Genomic DNA, 20,655 nt, shown 5'->3' with positions numbered 1-20,655 from the left:
TTCCCTCTAAGTGTCATTCACCCGACCTAGAATTCTTTAATAGATACAGAGCAGAGCAGAACTGAAAGAATTTTTAATTTCAGTGCTTTGTATATTTACAGAGGGATTACAACAAACTTCTACACTTTATCTACATTTTAATAGGTCAGTGCGAACATATGAAGTGTATTAAGGTGGACTGACTCACTTATTAAACTTACGTGAATTTGCCCAAAGCCCCCAGCAGTTGTATGCAGCAGGGGCAGGGCAGACATGCATGATTGAGGTCATGCATCCAGCCAGTTTGTAAGATGATCCCTCTGTACTGAGCCATCAGCCATCCTTAGCATAGGGGCGCACTCATACACGCATTCCTGTCAAGTCATCTTGTGAAAGGCTGCTTGCTTCCAGCTTGGCTTGAAAGTGCAACCTTAATAAAACTCACTGAAGCCTGAGAGAAAATAGCAGTTCTGCAGCAGATAGTGTAGGGGAAAGAGACTGGGATATGCATATGCAGCTGACTAAAGCAGGCTACATGCTGGACTGTAACAGAGAGGAAACAATAAATCTTAACTACTATGCAATAAATATTCCCAATTTTAACTAAGGAAGCTATCCTCACAGTGAAATTAAAAAAAAATAACAGTTTATCCAAGGTTGATTGTTAAAGTGTGCTGCTCCAGTCCTTCTTCCAAAGACTTTAAGGGAAATTAAGAACAAATTTAAGAAAGAGGAAGAAAAAGTTTTTCTTAAAGCAAGAAAGGAAAGTTGTAATAACATGTCAGTTTTCTTTTCCTCTGCTTTCCTGGCAGCGATTCTTGCTCTTGTAGGCTGTACTAACCAGCGTCGGGGTCCAGAAGCCAGTGGGAGAAGATTTAACCGGGTTCAGCACGGGCAGTGCACCTATACTTTCATTCTGCCAGAACAGGACGGGAACTGTCGTGAAAGCACGACAGACCAGTACAACACAAATGCTCTTCAGAGAGATGCTCCTCACGTGGAACAGGATTTATCTTCCCAGAAACTGCAACATCTGGAACATGTGATGGAAAATTACACTCAGTGGCTGCAAAAAGTAAGTGTTTCCTTTTTTTGTTTCTCACTAAATGATTTTTTTGGGGGATGTTTATGCTGTTCAAAGTTTTCCTTAATTTCTATGAGAACAGAAATAATAAGGATTGATATAGTTCTTGGCTGTGTAGGAGACAAATGTTTTAGCCAGAGTGCACCCTTCCTAGTGACATTGCTCTTGGGAGCAGAATTTTCTTCATTTTACTGAAAGATGCAACTTCTTAAGGCTTTTTTTCAAGAAACTGTGTATGCGTGTGAGTCAGAGAACACAAAAATCCTCCAGAGACTCTACTGATAGAACTTACTAAGTTCTTGTAAGCACTACTTATAGTTCACAGATTCAGCTCAGATGTCATACAGGATACCTGCTACGCTGACAGCAAAAGGGAGCATTTAAAAAGTCAGCATTTAAAGGCACTGGGTTAGGAATATCATTGCTCCTTCATAAACAGATCCTGTAATACTACTCTACCCAGCTGATTTCTGGAAAGAAACAGGAAAATATATAGACATTCACTCTTCTAAAACTTCACAGTTTAACCATGTTGAATACACTGGTCTTGAAACAGCCTGCTTCAATTTGTGTTTGTATATGTGCATTCTTTCCTAGAAAGGGGAAAATGGGTTTCAAAGTGTTGCACTTACTGAATAGAAGTAATTATTTTTATGAAGTTTGAGTCTGAAAGGATTAAATATGTGAATAATTTCACTCATATGATTAGTCCCATTCAGCTTAGCATGATTACTCACTTGTGTAAAATTACATACCTTGCATGGATATTGTCCATGCCTTGGTAAAGAAAATGCTTTGGGGTAGCTGGCCAGTTAAAATAAATAAACAGTCCGTGTACAGCTATTTGTGATATTCCCATTTACATGCTGGCATTTTGACCTGGCAAAACTTAGAAAATTGCACAATTGAGTGATGCAACTAGTCATATAATATGGTACAGAAAACGCTGTATATGTGCCCATTTGAGAGATACAGGATTTAACTGCAACACAAGTTCATACTAAGAGTGACCATCAATAAAACTCTAATGAAGGCTCTTACTAGGTGGGCTGAAACTTCATATTAGCATAGTTGTTGCTAACCTATCTCATTTACAACTTTTGTTTCATCCAGTCAGTATATAAGACAGAAATATGTCAAAAAGCATATACAGCCACCCCCACCCCCCTAACTCTACTAGAATTTTTAGAGAGGATTTCCTGATTTTTTTGTAAATTACTTGTTCTCTTGGATACCTGGCTGTAGCAAGAGAGAGAAGATTCTGTGCAGAAAATATAACCAAGCATTTAATTTTTAGACTACTTCCCTCATTTTTTAATGTCTTGATCTGCCTTGGGGAATATAGGACTGGAAATGAGGGGATGTTTTATGTAGAGGAAAAGAAATTATTTTACTGTGCCTTGGCAGGCTGAGACAAGCACTAAAAAGAGGAAAGTTGTTTTCTGCTTTTATACACATATGATTTTAGTTGAGGAAATTGCCTGCTGAATCATGCTTCTAAGACTTAACTTATTCTGTGTTTGTCCACTAGAGACTGAACTAAGATCACTGTTTCACTGAACATAAGGAAATATGAGTCTCTGGAGTGTGAATGTCTGAGGGTTAGTCCTCTCACACTTTGGAGGGAAGTGATTAAACAGGTAGGAAGCCCAATGACAGGGGTTTATATTTGAGGACTGTTTTCTTCTGCAATGATTGTAAAACAGGCTGAGGGAAGAACTATCCCCCTCCTCCTTTCCCTCCCAGCCCCCAACCCCCTGCTCCCAGGGGTTAGCATAAAACTGGGATTATGCATGTATCCCCATGTGTCAGTTTTCCTTGGAATGAAAGGACCAGTTTCTCTGTGTGAAGGGCCATGTCTCACTCTGAACAAATGAGGTTGATGCAGCTCCTTTATAGCATCTCTGAATACTGAATTTGCTTTGTTGTTGTTGCCACTACAAAGCGTCTCAGCCATAACTCATTTCCTTTCAACACATGTATAATGCTCAAGTGTAATGAATATATTACGTAGATATCTCACATCTCATTTTTATTCTCTGCGTTTATTTTTCCCCCTAAACTTTCTACACTAAATAGCATTTTACAGTGCACCTGCTGTGAAAGAACTAAAGAATAATTAACTGTTGTAGGTCTTTTACTGGAAGAGAATACTTATAATCAGAAATAATGTTTAAGAATTTTAGAAATAGTCTGACTTACAAAAAGGAGCTATGTTGATTACTTCAAGTAATAGATATAAATTTCAATAAAAATTTACCTTGCCAATGTTTGGCAAAGTGAATTATTTTCTCAGCACAAGTGCTCCCCTGTGATATTTAAAAAATACTTAGTATGAAATTTTGTAAGAATCATGGCTTACTTAAATCTAGTATTTTAATTTAAAATTGTTATTCTTCAATATCTAAATTATCAGAGTTCTAGAAGCAAAACAAGTATACTTTTCTGTAAAAAAGTAAATTTTTTTATTTTCTTAAACTCAAAATTGCTTCTTTGATGATCTACAAGCTTGATTGTAGATAAAAATGCTCTTGCTTGTGGAGCCAATTACAGGCAATTAAGGCCCAGCCTTGTCCATTATAATTTGCATATCTGTAATCAGTGTAACTAGGGTTGGTGGACAAACCAGGCATATGGCAAAATGCTCTGCACAGAAACTACGTGGAAGAAGATGACTTGGTAAACATTTTTTGAGATTTTTCCTAGAACTGTTTATTTTAATACCGGATAACTTTCCCCATTGTTTAAGCTTGGGTTTCATTTCTGCAATATGTTTATACTGATAGTTCAAAACAAACAGTTCATCACATTTTCTTTCTTGCAGTAACTGACTGGCTCACGTGACGCTGTTTGGTATTTAGTTGCAGTGTCTAAGTATTGCCAAAGAAATGTTATCATCGTGTCTTAGGAAGTTGCTGTTGGCTTGCTGAACTTACAGTATCGATGGACTCAGTGTACATTCAGGATAGCTGTAGAGATGAGTGTTCCATATACTTTTCCTGCCATCTAAATGGTAGTAATAATTGTTATAACAGTAATAAGTGAGTTTTACATGATCCACTCTTTCTTTTCTTCTTGCTCATTATCTAAGCAGAATACCATAAAAGTTTAAAAATATTGCTTAATGATAGTATACTATTAGAAGCTAACACATACAAGTGTTACAAGTAGGTAGATAGACTTAAACCAAAAAGAAAAAGAAGCTTCAACTCACTTCCTTTCCCTTCAATGTGCCTGTGCTGTTATTTACCAGCAACAACTGAGGAAGTATGAAATTATGGTCTGGATTCAGTCATTAAAGAAAGAAATTATGAGCAATTTTTCTGGGATATATCTATAACCATTTGATAGTCTAAAGTTTATTCTTACAATGGTTTTGATAATTTTTTTGATGGTATTTTTTGTGGTCTTTGTTGACTTCCTTATTTTGCGACAGTAACAACACAAGTCCTCACCTAGGATTTAAACAGGTAAGGGATCTAGGTTTTGAGGGGGCCAGTCACTACATAGAAGAAAATGGCTTTTGGAAAGACTGGTGTCTGTCACTGTGTGCTGTGGCTCCACTGGAAGTCTGTCTCTTAGTGCTGTCTTTGCCATCAGGGCTTAACTCCTGTTTTCTGCAATGAAATATAATATGCTTATATGTGTGGAGTGGCTGATTTTTGCCTTGGATTTTTTATGGTTTGCTGAAGATGGGAAAATCCCTTACATGTCACACTTTCTGTGAAGCTGAGTGAAAATATGACAGAGCAAGCTGAGTGAAAATGTGATGGAGCCTGCCCTGGATAGGAGAGATCTAAAAAGCTGTAATAATGTCCTATCAGGCAAATTTATATTAATATGCAGATGGAGATGGTCATTGTGTATGCGAAAGTTTTGTCATATTAAGAAACCAATTTTCTCTAGTTGACCTATCACAAGAAATAGTAAAAGTTCCATTTTATTTATAATTATGTTTCATTGGGTATTTTGCAATGTGACCTGTGACCTAAAAATTCACATGATATTTGGATGTTAAGCGCAACCAGGAGATGCATGAGGAACTCCTGCTAACTCTCACAAAGAAAATTGGATTTAGAATCTGGTATTCTGCATGTATGAGCATTACTAACATGGCTGTGTAAAGAATGGCTTTCCAGTAAACCTTTCCTTTTTCAAGGTAGACCAGGGCTAAAAGGAAGCAGTGAGAAAGGTTCATCCAAAACTGGGCACTAGCTTCCTATTTGGTGTCCAGCTCAAACCTGTATTTATTTTCTAGACACAGAGGCTGCTTACTATTCTGGGTGCTTCTTTCTGCTTTGGAGTCAATGAATTCTCATATCCAAAGCAGAGCCTCATCCTAGTGATATTTGAAGTGCAGTTCCCACAAACATGTTGTGAAACAAAGGGTGGAATTAGTGGGATTTCTTAGTGTACTACTCAGTGAGCAAGTATATATGTATAAAAGCCAAATTTAAGGACTAAAAATAACTTCATGGAAATAAACTGGCTCCAAAAAAATACATTTGAGTGTAAACCCAAAATTGCTTATATACCCCCAAAAATCTATTGGCCAAAAATATGCCTGCTTTTCAAAGCTTTATTTGTCAAATTGCTCAAGTCCTTGGAACATTCTGATGTAACCACAAGAAAGAGGCAAGACTTCAAATGTGGAAATGCCTAAAAGCTTTACATTATTGGGGAATAATTTATTTGGCAATTAATTTTTTTTAAGAAGCAGAAGAATCAGGGAATTAGACTGAAAGACAGTTATTACTTTAAAAAACATTTCCCATGCTTGGAGGCAAGGCTTTATCATAATGTTCAGTAGGACCTGAATGTGTTTATTTACAGTGATGACAGCCATAATTAGGAAATTTCTGGTAACAATAAAATGTTACATTTATTAGTCATCAGAATTGTCCAACCAAGATGCCCAGTGGGAGATCTCATTTGGAGCACTGAGAGCTTTTCTAAATGAAACTGGTATACAGTAAATGGCATGTCATTTTGAGGGTGCTGAGAACTCATCGTTCCCATTCCATTATGTGGTTTGGAAGCAATCAGTGCTGTGTGCCCTGGAAAAAAAAAAAAGACAGCCAATAGGGGAAAAGTAGTGAGGTTGGGTATGCTAAGACTGCATCATCCCACCCAAACTTAGAATTACAGAATCACAGGATCATTAAGGTTGAAAAAGACTTCCAAGGTCATTGAGTCCAACCTTTGACCAAACATCACCACATCAATTAAATCATGGCACGAAGTGCTACATCCAGTCTTTTCTTGAACACCTTCATGGACAGCAACCCCACTAATTCCCTGGGCAGTGTGTTCCCATGCTTAACCGCCCATTCACTGAGGAATTTTTCCCTGCCCTTCAACCTGAACTGCCCCTGGCACAGCTTGAGGACATTTCCTCTTGTCACTTCCTGCTCAGGGGAAGAGGCCAACCCCCACCTCACTGCAACCTCCTTTTGCATAGTTGTAGAGAATGAGAAGATCCCACTTCAGCCTCCTTTTCTCCAGGCTTTTCTCCAGCTCCTTCAGCTTCTCCTCATACAACTTACACTTTAGACCCTTCACCAGCTTTGTTGACCTTTTCTGGACCTGCTCCAGCCACTCACTACCCATCTTGAATTGAGGGGCCTGAAACTGGACACAGCACTCGAGGTGTGGCTTCACCAGTGCCCAGTACAGGGGGAAAATCACTGCCCTGGTCCTGCTGGCCACACTATTCCTGATACAGGTCAGGATGCCATTGGCCTTCTTAGCCACCTGGACACACACTGGCTGGTGTTCAGATGCTGTCCACTGGTACCCCCAGGTCCTTTTCCACTGGGCAGCTTTCCATCCACTCTGCCCCCAGCCTGTAATGCTGCAGGGGGTTGTTGTGACCCAAGTGCAGAACCCAGCACTTGGCCTTGTTTAACCTCATACTGTTGGCCTTGGTCCGTAGATCCAGCCTGTCCAGATCCCTCTGCAGAAACTTCCCACCCTCCAGCAGATCAACACTACCACTCAACTTAGTGTAATCTGTGATCTTAATGAGGATGCACTCAATCCCTTCATCCAGTTCATTGATAAAGTCATTAAATAGGACTGGCCCCCCTGAACCTTGGGGACCTCATGAGTGACTGGCCACCAGCTCGAGTAGCACCATTCATATTCACACTCTGGGCCCAGTCTTAGAGCCAGTTTTTAACAGAGCAAAGAGTGTACCTGTCCAAGTCATTGGCTGCCAGCTTCTCCAGGAGAATACCAGTTACCCAAGATAGTGTTTTCTTTGCTGCCGAGAATCTCAGTGCTGTGTCATGAGACCATAGCAAGCCCAGAGGAAGACTCAGCTGTCTGAACTGTCCTGTGGAAGTCCCTGTTTCTCTTCACTGACCCCAGGAAAATCCTGAGCAGCCCACTTCCTGATTTAAATGCCTCAGTTAAGTGTGATGGATTTAATCTTTACTTCTGTTCATGTCTATAGTATGGACTTTGCTTGTGACTGCTAGGAAACTGTAAACTTTAAGCATTCTGGTTTCCCTTTTCTAATACAGATGTAGCACTACTATCCAATTTCACAAGGCTTTTGGGAAGCTTAATATGTTATTTTTTGTGTTGCTTTTGGAGTCTTTCTGGTGGAAGGTATTTTGTGATCTTAACAGTTTATGTATTATAATAATGTTTACAATACTTACAGATAAATGTGAGATTAAAAATCTTTTGGAAGGAAATTGCTTTTAATATAAGTAACTAAAGTACTGCATAAAAAATAAGCAGATAAATACAATGAATATACATCTATAAAGCCAAGAATATCTTGCAGGTTGCTGTTGGGTAAATGGGTTATTTGTGTCCTGCTCACAGTCAGAATAGTCCTCATTCTTGCAGGGTTCTTAAAACCTGTCAAGCAGCTGCTGCTCCAGCCTAAAATGCAAGCAACTGAATCTTGTATGGATCCTCATGAAGACCAGTGAGGAATGCCTTGTTTTTCAGAGCTACCATTACCAAAAATTTTGAATAAACTTGTTGTTATCAAAACTGGGATCATTTGCATGACCTACTGCAAGCAAAATCTGAAAGGTGAAGATACTTAACAGTCTACTTGTATTCATCTCAATTTACAGTTCAGCTTAGTTCAGTCTTATTCTCTGTATTTGCAGCAATTGCAGGCTAGTAAATGAGGAAGAGCTAGTAAATGAGGACCTTCTAGAGCAGTATCACGGTTTAGTTGTCCTGTGAACTCATCTTTAATACCAGCAGCTCAAGTGTCTTGAATAAACAGTCCTGGTGTAAAAGTCTTCCCAGTAGCATAAGAATTTCCTCTCTTGTTAAGGGGTTGAAGTTTGATCAGGAAAAGGAAATTGAAATAGTTTCTTAGTTCACAGAAAAAACCTTTTTCTTCTGAAACAAGCTGTACTTTACACAAACTTATTTTTGTGCAACCACATGTGCATATTTTAGACAGTATTATGAAACACAGGGTGGTGAATATTCACCTGGAAGGGTAACTTAGAAATGCCATAAATTGTTGTACATTTGCACTGCATTCTCATTAATACTTCTGCACAAAGATCAAAATTCACTTTTCATTGCCTTAGTTAGGAATCTGGGTAATCTAAGACAGTGTAAGTCACTACTCAACTGGGATAAGAATTCTAATCTGGGACTTGCACCAGTTTAATTATCCCTGTTTAAAACTGATGCAAGTCAAACTCACAACTTTCTTGTCTAGACAAGACCTAACAGTGAGTTACACTCAACATTGAACAGGCATATGGTGCAGATGGTCAAAGCAAGACATGTACAGGGCCAGCTGGAAAGATGCTCAAGGTACACTATATAAATGGTTTGCTTTCAGGTTTAAACCAAACCAACCAACCAAAAAAATTTTTAAGATAATGCTGTAATTACTCAGAGGAAGTCATATAGAAAATCAGTATTCTAGGCCATGGAGCTACCTGATTGAAAGAAATTTCTTATACTTCCTTGACTAGCTTCTAGGAGGAAAAATGAAAAAAAAAAAAAAAAAGTAAAGAAAAAAAAACACTAAGAAAAGGGTAATAGTAAGAGAACTATGCTAGTTCCATGGTGGAATAGGTGTGTCTTTAGGAAAGGTACTTTAAAGGTCTGTTACATGATAGTACATGGTCAATCATATGGTCTGTGTTACTATTCCTTTCTTAAAGGAGAGAGAAATAGGTTGAAAATCCATGTAAAATGTTGCAGTTGAAAAATCTGTGTAGAAGATCTATGAGTAAAAAGTGGCTGATCAAAAACTCTAAGAAGTCCGCAGAATTCCTCTCCCTTCCACACCTCACTCTGGTGCATGAGTGTGTGCACACATACATGCATTTTGATCTTTGGAGTGTTTGGTGTTAAGGTATATGGAAATCTGTTTCTAAGTGTTGTGTCTTAAATCCATTCTCATGTTTTACCAATCTACTTGCTGTCAATCTGTTGTTCTCAAACTGACCTGTTAGCTTAAAAAAAAAAACTTTGTTGTACATGTATCAATTCTGTGTGAATGGCTCCCCAACTGTGTAGCTGAAAAAGCATTTTACAAAAGCACATTTGCTTTTGTCCTTTCCAGAATGTATATGAAGCAAGAATTTTCGTATATTCTGGAAAAAATATTGGAATTTTGTTTTCCCCATTCCAGGCGCATTGCTGTTTTTACATGCGTACATGTTGCAAGACAAACCTGATTGTGCTTCATGCATGCATGACATCTGCTTCTTTAATAGGAAATGGTCTAAGTGTATACCTATAATTTTTCATCACTTCTTTTGGGATTTTTATTTGTAAATTGTTGCTATTTGTCATGTTGTCTCTAGTTATCTTGTTGCAAATACAGGTACCGGGCATTCCTTCTGACATAGGAATGTATGGAAATAACCAAAATTCACTTGTTCCATTTAGCAGAATTTTCTTCTGATTCTGTTCTGCTTGAGAATTTGGGTCCTGGTATTCTATCTGCTCCTTTTGTACCAAGGAGGCTTGGGAGATTACAGTAGAGATAGGATAAACTCTGAGCACCCCTGCCAGGATGAAATTAAGGCAAGACTAGAGAACTGTGGGAGAAAATTGGGAGTATGAAGAGACAACCTTAGAAGATAATTTGTCTGGTTTTGACAACATGGCTTCTTTCACACTAGAACATAGATGATCAGATTGGTGCTAATCAATTTTGAATCTAAAAACTTTTTCTGCTGCAGGCTGATGTGCCATTTATAGATGAATCCTGCCTTCTTTCACATCTAAATTTCTCTTAAAGGCTTTCTGTATGCAAGAGATTTTTCTTGCATACAGAATGATACTATTTAAATTACAAAACTTAAGTCTTAGGGATAACACTGTTAGCAACCTAAAAGTGCAGAGGGAACTTGCAATGTTTTAAAGAGGAAAGCACTGAGTTTGACACACTTGAGGGCTCCTGCCCACTATTTTAAATGTTGCAGTAAACTTTGAGTCCTTATCAAGGCTCTTCATTCTTCAAAGTGGGATTACTATGTCTGGAATGTAGGTGAAAAAAAAAATCTGACTCTTGATGTGTAAATTTAATATTTTTAGATTTATTTTAATTTTTCGCCTTTAATACACTCCAGATCCATGGAACATATTTCAAATACCCACAAAAATCAAAGAAGTTCTAGTACAATCTGTAGAGATGCTTTTACATTCATCTTCAGGACTGTAGTGGACTTGCCTGCCCTCTGGATCATATTGTTTATGCATGTTTTAAAGTTTTCAACCTATGTTTATAAAAGTGTATTTTTCTTTTGGAATCTCTTGCCTGCAAATATGGTCTGGCACAGTGGAGATTTAGGAAAAAAATAATTTAGTTGTTGTTAAATGATAATTTTTTTTGTTTTCTTTTTCTAGGCAATGTATTGAACGAATGTTTGAATTTGGATCAAACCACCCATGGTTCTATTTAATAGTGATGATTTTCACTTTCATACATTCAACTTTGAGTAGCTTTAGCGATATTTATCTTCTGGGCATTTTAGTTCTCATGCAGAAGTCTTTTGAAGGAAAGAGAACTATATTAAATAAATCTCTTTTCTAAAACTCTGCCTTCAGCTCAGTGTGCAGGTAACCGTAAGGGTGAATAATAAGGTCATTTACATGTCTTTCTCTTCTCCCTTCTGAGTCATGCATTTGTGTCGCAAAAAGGCAAGCATCTTCAAATAATTATCTCACTATCACTATCAGAGCACTACTTCTCCTAAATTTTTTTTTTAAATTGAAAAACCTGTGTAGAAATTACTGGATATTTCTGAAATCTCAGAGAAAGGCTTCATGTACAACCTATTTTCCTGAAGTCTTCTCCAACACCAAAGAACCCCAAAAAAACTGCTGCAGCCTTCGAAAATTGGGCAGTCATATGCAGATAAAAGTGACTGAAATGAGGATTTAGGATCACTGCCTTTATCATTTAAGTATTAACTATATTTATTTGTGTCATAGTTAAATATTTACCCTTCGTAGTCTTAATTCATCAGGAAATTCCTGCAGCCTTCTAGGCCACATCAAAAATTCAACACAGTAATGGGAAACCCCCAAACCACAATGACTTTGGTGCTGTGCCTAGAATTTTGAGGATCTGCTTAGAGGGAAAATTGCTCAAAGAGATGATCTAATCTCTTCCTGAATGAACTATTCCCCTTTGTTCCTTGGCTAAAACTTCATACTTCACTCTGTGTGTGACTTACCACAGCAGAGATAAATGGCCAAGGGCCACCTATCTTTCCCACGTCACTTCTATCCTGTCAATGGGAAAGGCCATCAATGATCTGCTAGAAAGTTTTCCCGTGTTACTATTTTTGCGTGGAGGAGATATGGACTGCAAAATTCTTTATCACTTTAGCCTGTTAAATACAGAGGCAATGATTAAAGCTGTTTCTCTTCACGTTTTTCTTGAATGATCCAGTTTGATATCTTGGCTTTTCTAAGAATTCTGGCTGATGCGATAAATAGTCTTTTGTATATTCCTCTGACATCATTGACCTTCGTGACATCCCACAGCTCAACCATTAGAGCCTTTATCCTCATGCTAGTTGTTAAAAGAACTATTTGTACCTGTTACAATACCAAAGTTTTATGCAGGGAAGCATGAGCAAGACAACTGTATTTGCAGAGGCACACAAGAGAAGAGGAGTTTGCCATGTACCACAAGGTTATCGTTAAAGGCAAAGGATGATTACAGCAGAATTAATTCAATAATAATTGACAAAAATTAAATTTTATGGCTTGATCTGCTTGATGACCCAGTTTCTGACTTTGGACTATTGGTCTAGGCAGGGTCAGCTCAGGGAAAGTGTAAGGGACCCAGAGAGATATTGAAAAGGCTAAATATAAGGTGAGAGGTGAGGGTGGTGCTTCAGAGCAAGAAGTCTGTCAATTTGAGGTTGATAGAAGATTTGATTAAAAACCTGTAGGAAGGGTAAATAATACAGTCCACAAATCTGTGACTGCTGAGGTACCAACCTATCACTAAAGTACACACAATCAGATACCTTGTCCTGATGTGACAGAAAAGACTGAGAAATTACTCTGCTATACAGCTTTGTGTTCAGTAAAATGTCCTGAAACAATGTGGATGTAAACTGTTTACTGGTGTGTGGCACTGTGTTCAGTAAAATGTTCTGAAACAGTGCAGATGTAAACTGTTTACTGGTGTGTGGCCCTACAGATGTAGCAATACTGCATATTTAAGCAGTAGTGCAGTCTGCTGAAGAAAAACTCACCATAGTTAAAATAAGACATTTCTGTTTTTAAAAAAATGGGAAAATTATTTTTCTAAATTTAAGAATATAGGAATGAGTAAGACAAGATGCTCAGAAGCATGTTTTAATGAGGAAGCTAGAAATTCTCCAAATTTTGCTGGTTATCAAGGTATATCTAAAATGCAGATGATCCCAGGCTGAAATGCTGAATGGAACCCAAATGCCATGTGTGGCATTACAGGTGGTAACTAATGCGTCATTTTGTCACCAGGAATGCTCTTGCAGCTATTAATGATAATCTCATAAGTAGTGTTTGTGTTTGCTGCTTATGACCATTAAGCGAAGAAACAATTATACTAGCATCAAGCAAGCACCTTGGAGAGTTTGTGATGAGCTAGAGGTCAGGAATACTGGAAAGGCATTTGCCCAGATTTGCCAGCTTTAAATTTTGCAAGATCTGACAACTTGACCCCAAGTGTGCTAAGGGTCCTTTTTTGAGCTGATGGTACTCAAATGTTCCCTGAGACAAGGTTTACCCCAGTAAAATAAATTGTTTTAATTTTATCACTGGAGTGTTAGCACAAGGACGTAGCTACTTTTCATAGACTTCAACAAGAGGTAGAACTGAGCTGGAATTCCTCTGTTACACTAAACAAGCACATGTATATTTTATTCTTTTGGATAAGTGGATGAGAATGAGAAGTCCAGAGACTTTCTATAGAGAAAAATGACACAAAAGTTCAACGCGTCAGAAAAAAGGAGAAGTTTACCTAGAGGAACATGTGACATTAATTACCTTTATTTTTTGCCAATGTATGATAACCATTATGGCATATGCTGTACTAGCCACTAAACAGAGCAGGAATAAATTCAGGATTTGTTTATTTAACATATTTATATATTGACTTTTAAAGTGAAATGGATGTACCAACATTAAAAATACTTTTAAAATTAAACACAGACTGAAATAAAAGAATTTGTCTAGAATTTGGTTTTTAAAGCTAGGATTAGTGATTGAATTTCTTTAGAGCTAAATCAGTAAGCCAAAAAAAGAATTTGTTATGTTCTACTTTAATACTTCCCACAAAAAACCCTGCCTTATAAACCATAGAAATGGGGACAGAAAAACGAAAAAGAAAAAATTTTTCTTGACCCAGGATTTAGTACTCCTACGCATCTTGGAAACATCTAGTAATTTGGCCACTCACCCCCTGGGGTATTTCCTAGAAGCAGAATTGAGCAAGACTGAAAATGTTTTTTGTTGCACTGTTATGGGCATGAAGATAAGACATGAATTCTTGATCCATAAAATATGTACCAACTGTGACATCCTTTTTCATGTGAGTTTTTAAAGACTACTTTAACATTTTTATTTATTATTTTCTTACCAAAATCATGTAGAGTTCCTGAAATAATGATCAAAACTCTGGTTGTCCATCACTAGAATTAGTCCTTGGTTTTTTTGTCTTTGTTTTTGTTTATTTTTTCTCTGAGCTGTAACTCACCATGATGGGACTCTGGAAATGTGTTTTAGTGTAAATTTCCCATTTTCATTATTATTAAGTTTCAAGATGACACCTCAGTGTTAGTTATATCAGTGTGGTTTTGAGTGCTGTCATGTTTTCACTTCCATAGTAAAATCCTTCAGAAAAGCTATAAGAATGATGAAGCAAGACTATAGAATACTACTAGAATGCAATACAAGCTTTATATTGTGAGACATCCTAAGTCAGAGTTGTTCTGTATTTTTTCTATCAGAACAGACATTAATTTTGGTTTTGCTTCTCTTAGGCTTAGCCTGGCATTGCTATTATATTTTCCAGGTGTCGTTATCATGAGACCTTACCAAAAGAGTCAGCTAGAAAAGCCAATCATCTTCTATGGGAACATAAACTCAAAGGAGGTTTTCAACACAGTCCACAAACCCAAACCATTACCATTAAAGAGTCTCAGAGGATTATAAACTGAAAAAAAGATCTTGACTCTCACTTGGAATGTGATGTTAATGAATTCTTTTGGAGCTTGGCCTGATGCTGCTCACAGTGAATCAGCAGGAAAAAACTAAGCTCAATTTCTCTTTAGAAAAGGGGTTTTCCCAACCTCAGGCCCGCCCAGCTCTCTCCTTCTCCTGTCACTTTCAGATGTGGTGGAAGTTCCAGGTCCACCTTTTGGTACCAGCTTTCTGGGTTCATCTACATAAAAATGTTTCTGCCCTAACATAAAGCATAAGAGAGAGACAGACCTCAGCACTGTCCAGGCAAACCTATTTGGCAGAACAGGAAATTCCCAGATGGTCGGGAGGAATTCTAAAGCGTTGGAGTGGTATGTTGCAAAACGCTAGCCTGGCACCCATGGAGACTGAAGTCTGTTATTTATAGAAAATCAGAGGCAAAAAAAAGACGATGTGCTTCCTCACAGTATGCTCTACAATCATTGCATTGTGTCAACATGAATTTGTGGGGTACCACATCAAGATACGAAATGATAGCATAGTCTCTATCCCCAGCCAGTTCTTTCCTCCACATGCCTAGAAAGATACCAACTAAATTGGTGTGCAGTGGCAGTTTTATAACAATGGGAAAAAAAAAAAAAAGCAAGCCCTGGAACAACAGCATGAGTCAGAAACCATGTAATCACTGGCATCAATGGAACAATCCCAATATCAATCTGCTGTATCTTAAAGAAGAGGACTCAAGCCCAGCCTTTGAGAAGCAGACAAGCTCAGATTTTTTTTGTTCATTTGAGGATAGGGTTCAGTGTACAGCTTTTATTATGCATTCTGCCTACTCCAAACACTCCCCAGGCCTGAAAGGGGGATCATAAAGTACATCTCATGGGAACAATTTTATAGAGATATTTTCAGCATTTCCTTTTTATTTCATGTCAAAAAGAACATAAAAGCAACTTTGCATACCTTTTTTTCACTGTTCTTCTTTTCAATCCTTTAAAACTCCAAAGAAGAACAGAGATACTTGTTGAAACAGAAGCACCCAAAATAATCAAGCAGATTATCTTAATTTAAACCTAGTCTTGGATTCTATCTGGCATCTGAGTCATTTTTTGTGGACATTTGAGTAATTTTTTGTGTTTCTTTTCCTGAAGCAAATCAGGAAATAGTTTAGGATTTTTTTTCTCAAATACCTTAAAGTAGAAAAATCCTTTTTGTTTGAATTTTCTGCAGATAATTTGTACATTTCCATGAGCTCTTTTTGTGACAGAAATGTTATATAGGAGGTTTAATCCTGCTAGAGACTCTCCGACCTGAGGTCTTGAAACCTCAAGTAAAAACAGCCACATGATGTAGAGCAGCAGCAAACCAAAATGCTGTGGTTCCTAGCCAAGAGGTTAGAATTCTAAGTTAAATAATGTAATCCTTCTATTTTTTATCTAATTATTTATAAATTAATCTTCCTTTTCTTTTAAAAATTTGAGTTTTTCAGTAGCTGAAAGAAATGCCATTGAAAAACATTTTCCTGCTGAGAAAATCAGCAGATTGATTTTTTTTTCCCCTTTCACATGAGCTAAATCAGCCAGCTAAAAGTTATTTTTCTTAATTAAACCAAAAACCAGGGCATTGGAAGAAAAGTTACAAATAGTTCTCTTTGAACTCAGATGCCTCTAGTTCAGTGGTGACAGTTTGCATGATCTTTTCTACATCAACAACATTCCACATGCATATTCTTTTTATCTTCTTCAAGAAAAAAAAGGAAGTGCAGAAGCAACACTTTCCAGATAAACAGGAGGACACCAAAACAGTGCATCCCTTTTCTTGCTAGAAAATATATCCATGTACTGTGCCTGTACACAAATATTACATTTAGGCTTCTCCTTCATACACCAAGATAATACCAGAATCTGATTCTACTCTCACTCTAGTTAGACCTAAGGCAATCACTTTGTAGAAGTCTGCTGATTTTATCAATTGAGCACATGGTAACAGTGCAGTGTTTTGTTTAGTGATATACTAGAAATGCATATCTGGATGTTAGAATCATAGAATCGTTGAGGTTGGAAAGGACCTTAAAGACCATCTAGTTCCAGCCCCACAGCCACGGTCAGGTACATCTTTCACAAGACCGGTTTGCACAAAGCCCCATCCAACCTGGCCTTCCACACTTCCAGGGATAGGGCAGCCACAACTTCTCTGGGCAGAGATGCTTTGAAAGCTGGGGACTCTTTCTTTCCTGGACTTGCAGGAGCCTGTGTGTCTTGTTTGATAGGGTTATATGTCATCCCTCTGGCATCTTATGACAATGATGTCTTTTAATTCCATATGCCAGTCACCAAGCCCACACACATTTTTCTTTTATGTTTCTACACTGCAGCACACTAAGAAAATATTTTACTGTGAAGGTCATCAGATAACATTTACAAAAATTATAAGAGATGCTTGAGTGTCCCTCCCAATAAATGATCTCTCTTAAATCCAGAAATTCTGTAGTATTACTACATGGAAGCAAGTCATGCAGGTTTCCAGTATTTCTTTTAATTACACAATGTAGATAAAAAGATCAGAATTAAATCACTTGTCCTTCATAATTTAAGACAGCTGAATAATGTACATTAAATGCACCGTAGTGGAGCAGGAACACCTCTGGTTTTAGGACAAATGAAATTCCATTGTAGTAAACATTTGCAGGATTTTTAGCTTGGAAAAAAGTTTACAGAATGATTGAAAAACTTGAGAAGAAAATATTATAATGATTTTATTTCAAATTACTGACCATCTGATATAAATTAAGTGCCTAGCTATAGAAATCACAGCTGTAGTGATGTCAAAGGCAGAACTCAAGCAATTTCAGTACCATCAAGACTGCATATCTAACTCTGCTGGTTGAATTTCTGGCCCTATGAAAGTAGCAGTGTTACTGCTGTAACTTCCATGCATGTATCTGTTATAGCTCTCTCCAGTACTGACAGAGGCTTCATGGTTGCTTTACAGTCTTGCATTCCTTTAAAGAATGGCAACAATTAATCGTACTTCTATAACCTTTTGTGTTCAGAATCCCAACACATTTTACAAACATCAGTGAATAAAGATTCATAACACTCAGAAGGCTTGGAGATGGCATGAATTTTCTTGTTATTATCCAGTGGAAAACCCAAGGTATATACAACCTACAAGCTGACATACCTTCAGGCACTTCAGAAACCTAAGTACAGCCAACAATAAACCAAGACCTGAGGTAGCTTCAGTTTTTATATGATAGCTATCAAAATGCTCCACACTAATACAGATAGGTAAATATCCAACTTCTGTCAGGTTACTCCTCTCACTGCTGTCCAAAAAATTTGGGTTTTATTGGCTAATTTCATAGCTGGTGTAAATCTACACTGCTCAACAGAGGTTAGTGGAATGGTGTTGATTTGAATCAGGTGGGCTTCTGGATGCTCATGCTCGCACTAAAACCTCATTCTTGATGAATTGAGACAAATTGAGCCTCCTTGATGAATTTGACTACTTTATTGGAATGGAAACTAAGCTGGTCAGAGCTCCTGCACACATCCATGATATTTCCTTTTCTCACTCAATTTATAAAATGGCTGTTTTTTGTATTTCTGAAGAGACCAGCCCTGGTCACACAACCTGATGTGCAAAGGAGCTGTGCTGTGGTGCAGCAACGATTCCTCAGCAGCACCCACGCATGGAAACGTCAAAACATTTGACATCTACTTCTGTTTGTCAAATGACACATGTGGAAAGATGAGCCAGTGGGTAAGACAAGCATGGCTAGACAGAGAGATTTGACTGGAACTAGGGAGGGAGAGATTCTGACCAATGGAAGAAGGGACAGGTCACTCAGGAGCACTGCAATGATATAATGAGGTTCTGTAGGGAGAAAACTAGAAGGGCCAAAGCACAACTAGAACTTAATCTGGCTACTGCTGTAAGAGACAATAAAAATATTGCTATAATATTAGTTTAATAGTTGGACCAGTTGTTTCTGGGAAGTGGTTGAATCACCACCCCCGGAGGTATTTGAAAAATGTAGATGTGGTGTTTAGGGACATGGTTTTGTGGTGGACTTGGCAGTGCTGGGTTAATGGTTGGACTTGATGGTCTTAAAGTTTTTTTCCAGCCTAAATGATTCTATGATTCTATTACTGTGAATAAGAGAGATGAGTTGCAAAATGTTTGCAACATAGGAACATTTTTAAAGGGATTAGTCTCTACACTGAGTTTTGGATCAAATTTCTCAACACTCTTCTATTTTATGATACATATTTTTTATCACAAGCAAAGTATCATTCAATGCAGAACAAATAACTATGGCAATATGGATATTTAATTGATTTTTTTTTAATGATTGACTCTCATGTTGTCACTTATTTGCCTAAGCCCACACTGTGTGAGTTTTCAGATGCACCAAGCAAAGCAGTGTGTTTTTATCTATTTCTATTATGTGCATACTTCCAAATTTACTATTCTGTGTACTATTTTAGATGATTCTTCATATATGTTCACATGTCTTCTACTGAAGGTCTTAGAAAATCTGTGTTCATATAAATATTTAGAATAGCACACTTTGGCCTGGTTTACAGTTTTTTCAAATGTCTTCTGGTTTAGAAGTTTTAGCTTGTTAGGTCAAGCCACTGTCATCTCTGTTGCATAGCATGCAAGGGAACAAATCATTAAAATACATAAAATTACATAAGCACAAGCAGATTTAGTAAAAATGTAATGAATGTGAGCAGTGAAGACATTACTAAACCATTGAGTAGAAAACACATCAAATTTTTGGTAGGAAGAAGGAATGATAATAAAATTTCAAGGAACAATGTCATTATGTCTGAAGAATTGTAGACTACCTTTCAACTAGAAAAAAATTAATAAGTCTATTATCAATACCTCAAATACCCCTTGCAATGTAAAAAGCAGCTTTTATGTGGACTTATGGGATTACCTATATTTTTATAACCTTCTTTATGTTATCAGGAATGTTAATATTAGGTTGATTTTTATTAATTTCACTCTTTCTAGTTATACCTACTCGAATATTCACTGCCCTTGCTTCTATTTCTGTTTCTGTTTACTGTAGATTAGTACAGCATCACTGAGTTCAATAAAATGTAACTAAAAGCAGAACAGGCATTGTTTTCTTTTGCATATGTAACATAATTTTGAACATGTGGTTCCAAGCATATTTTTGAATTAAATTGTCACTGACTTCAATGAATGCTTGTTTTTAATTTTTTTTCTGCTTTTATGTTTTGCGTTTCTTGCCCAAGAGATTCATAGCCAGCTGCAAGGCCCCTTCTTTGGGCAACACCCTAAAGGACGTAAAAGAAGGCAGCTAGAAATGAGGGCATTGAAAGATAATTAAGTTCCTTGGTACAAAGGGCTATGCCAAGAAGTGAACCTGGGAGAGGTAAATACACCTTGAATTAACAGTCGCTTCTAGCAAAGGAGATGCTGAAAGTTACTAAAGATCACCTTTCATCTGGAGGTAGTCTAACTTCTGGTGATGTCGTTTTTTCTTTCTGATGCTCACTATACTTGGGAGAGGCCAAAAAATTTGCATTTACTCTTATTTTAACATACAATCCAAAGAAAGTTTGGCAGCCTTATGTACCCCTTTGGCACAAGACAACCTTTTAAATGTATATAATATTTTTCATCTTCAAGTTAAAATCAAGAAATATCTGAATTGTGTTAGTTGAGCACATTGTCTTGAAGAATATGATGCAAAAAGGATTATGTCCCATCTAGGAATTCACAGGTGCTATAAAAGAAGGATATTGAATGAAAATGAAAACATCTGAAATTTTTGACAGACTTGAAATATATTTTGGAATAATCATTTAACCACATTTTGTTTATTATTTCTTGTCACAGAATCTCCTTATACTGACTTCAGAAAGAACATTAGCAAACTGCATTACAAGTGA

The 20,655-nt window shown here is 37.2% G+C and overlaps 1 protein-coding gene across 1 annotated transcript in view; it reads left to right on the top strand.

Moving 5' to 3' along the window:
• The first annotated feature begins 343 nt into the window (after positions 1-343).
• ANGPT1 (angiopoietin 1) overlaps positions 344-20,655 on the top strand; it is a 158,395-nt gene continuing 138,083 nt past the window's right edge. The window contains exon 1 of the mRNA XM_042036371.1: positions 344-1,054. Within this exon, the coding sequence (XP_041892305.1) occupies positions 758-1,054 (297 nt within the window). The 5' untranslated portion in view covers positions 344-757. The remainder of the gene's footprint in view (positions 1,055-20,655) is intronic.

The sequence above is a fragment of the Corvus kubaryi genome, unplaced genomic scaffold (genome assembly GCF_017639235.1).
Source record: "Corvus kubaryi isolate FWS band 111438036 unplaced genomic scaffold, C.kubaryi_AGA036_p1.0 37385, whole genome shotgun sequence".
NCBI classification, from domain to species: Eukaryota; Metazoa; Chordata; class Aves; order Passeriformes; family Corvidae; genus Corvus; species Corvus kubaryi.
This window is presented reverse-complemented; position numbering and strand designations above follow the sequence as displayed.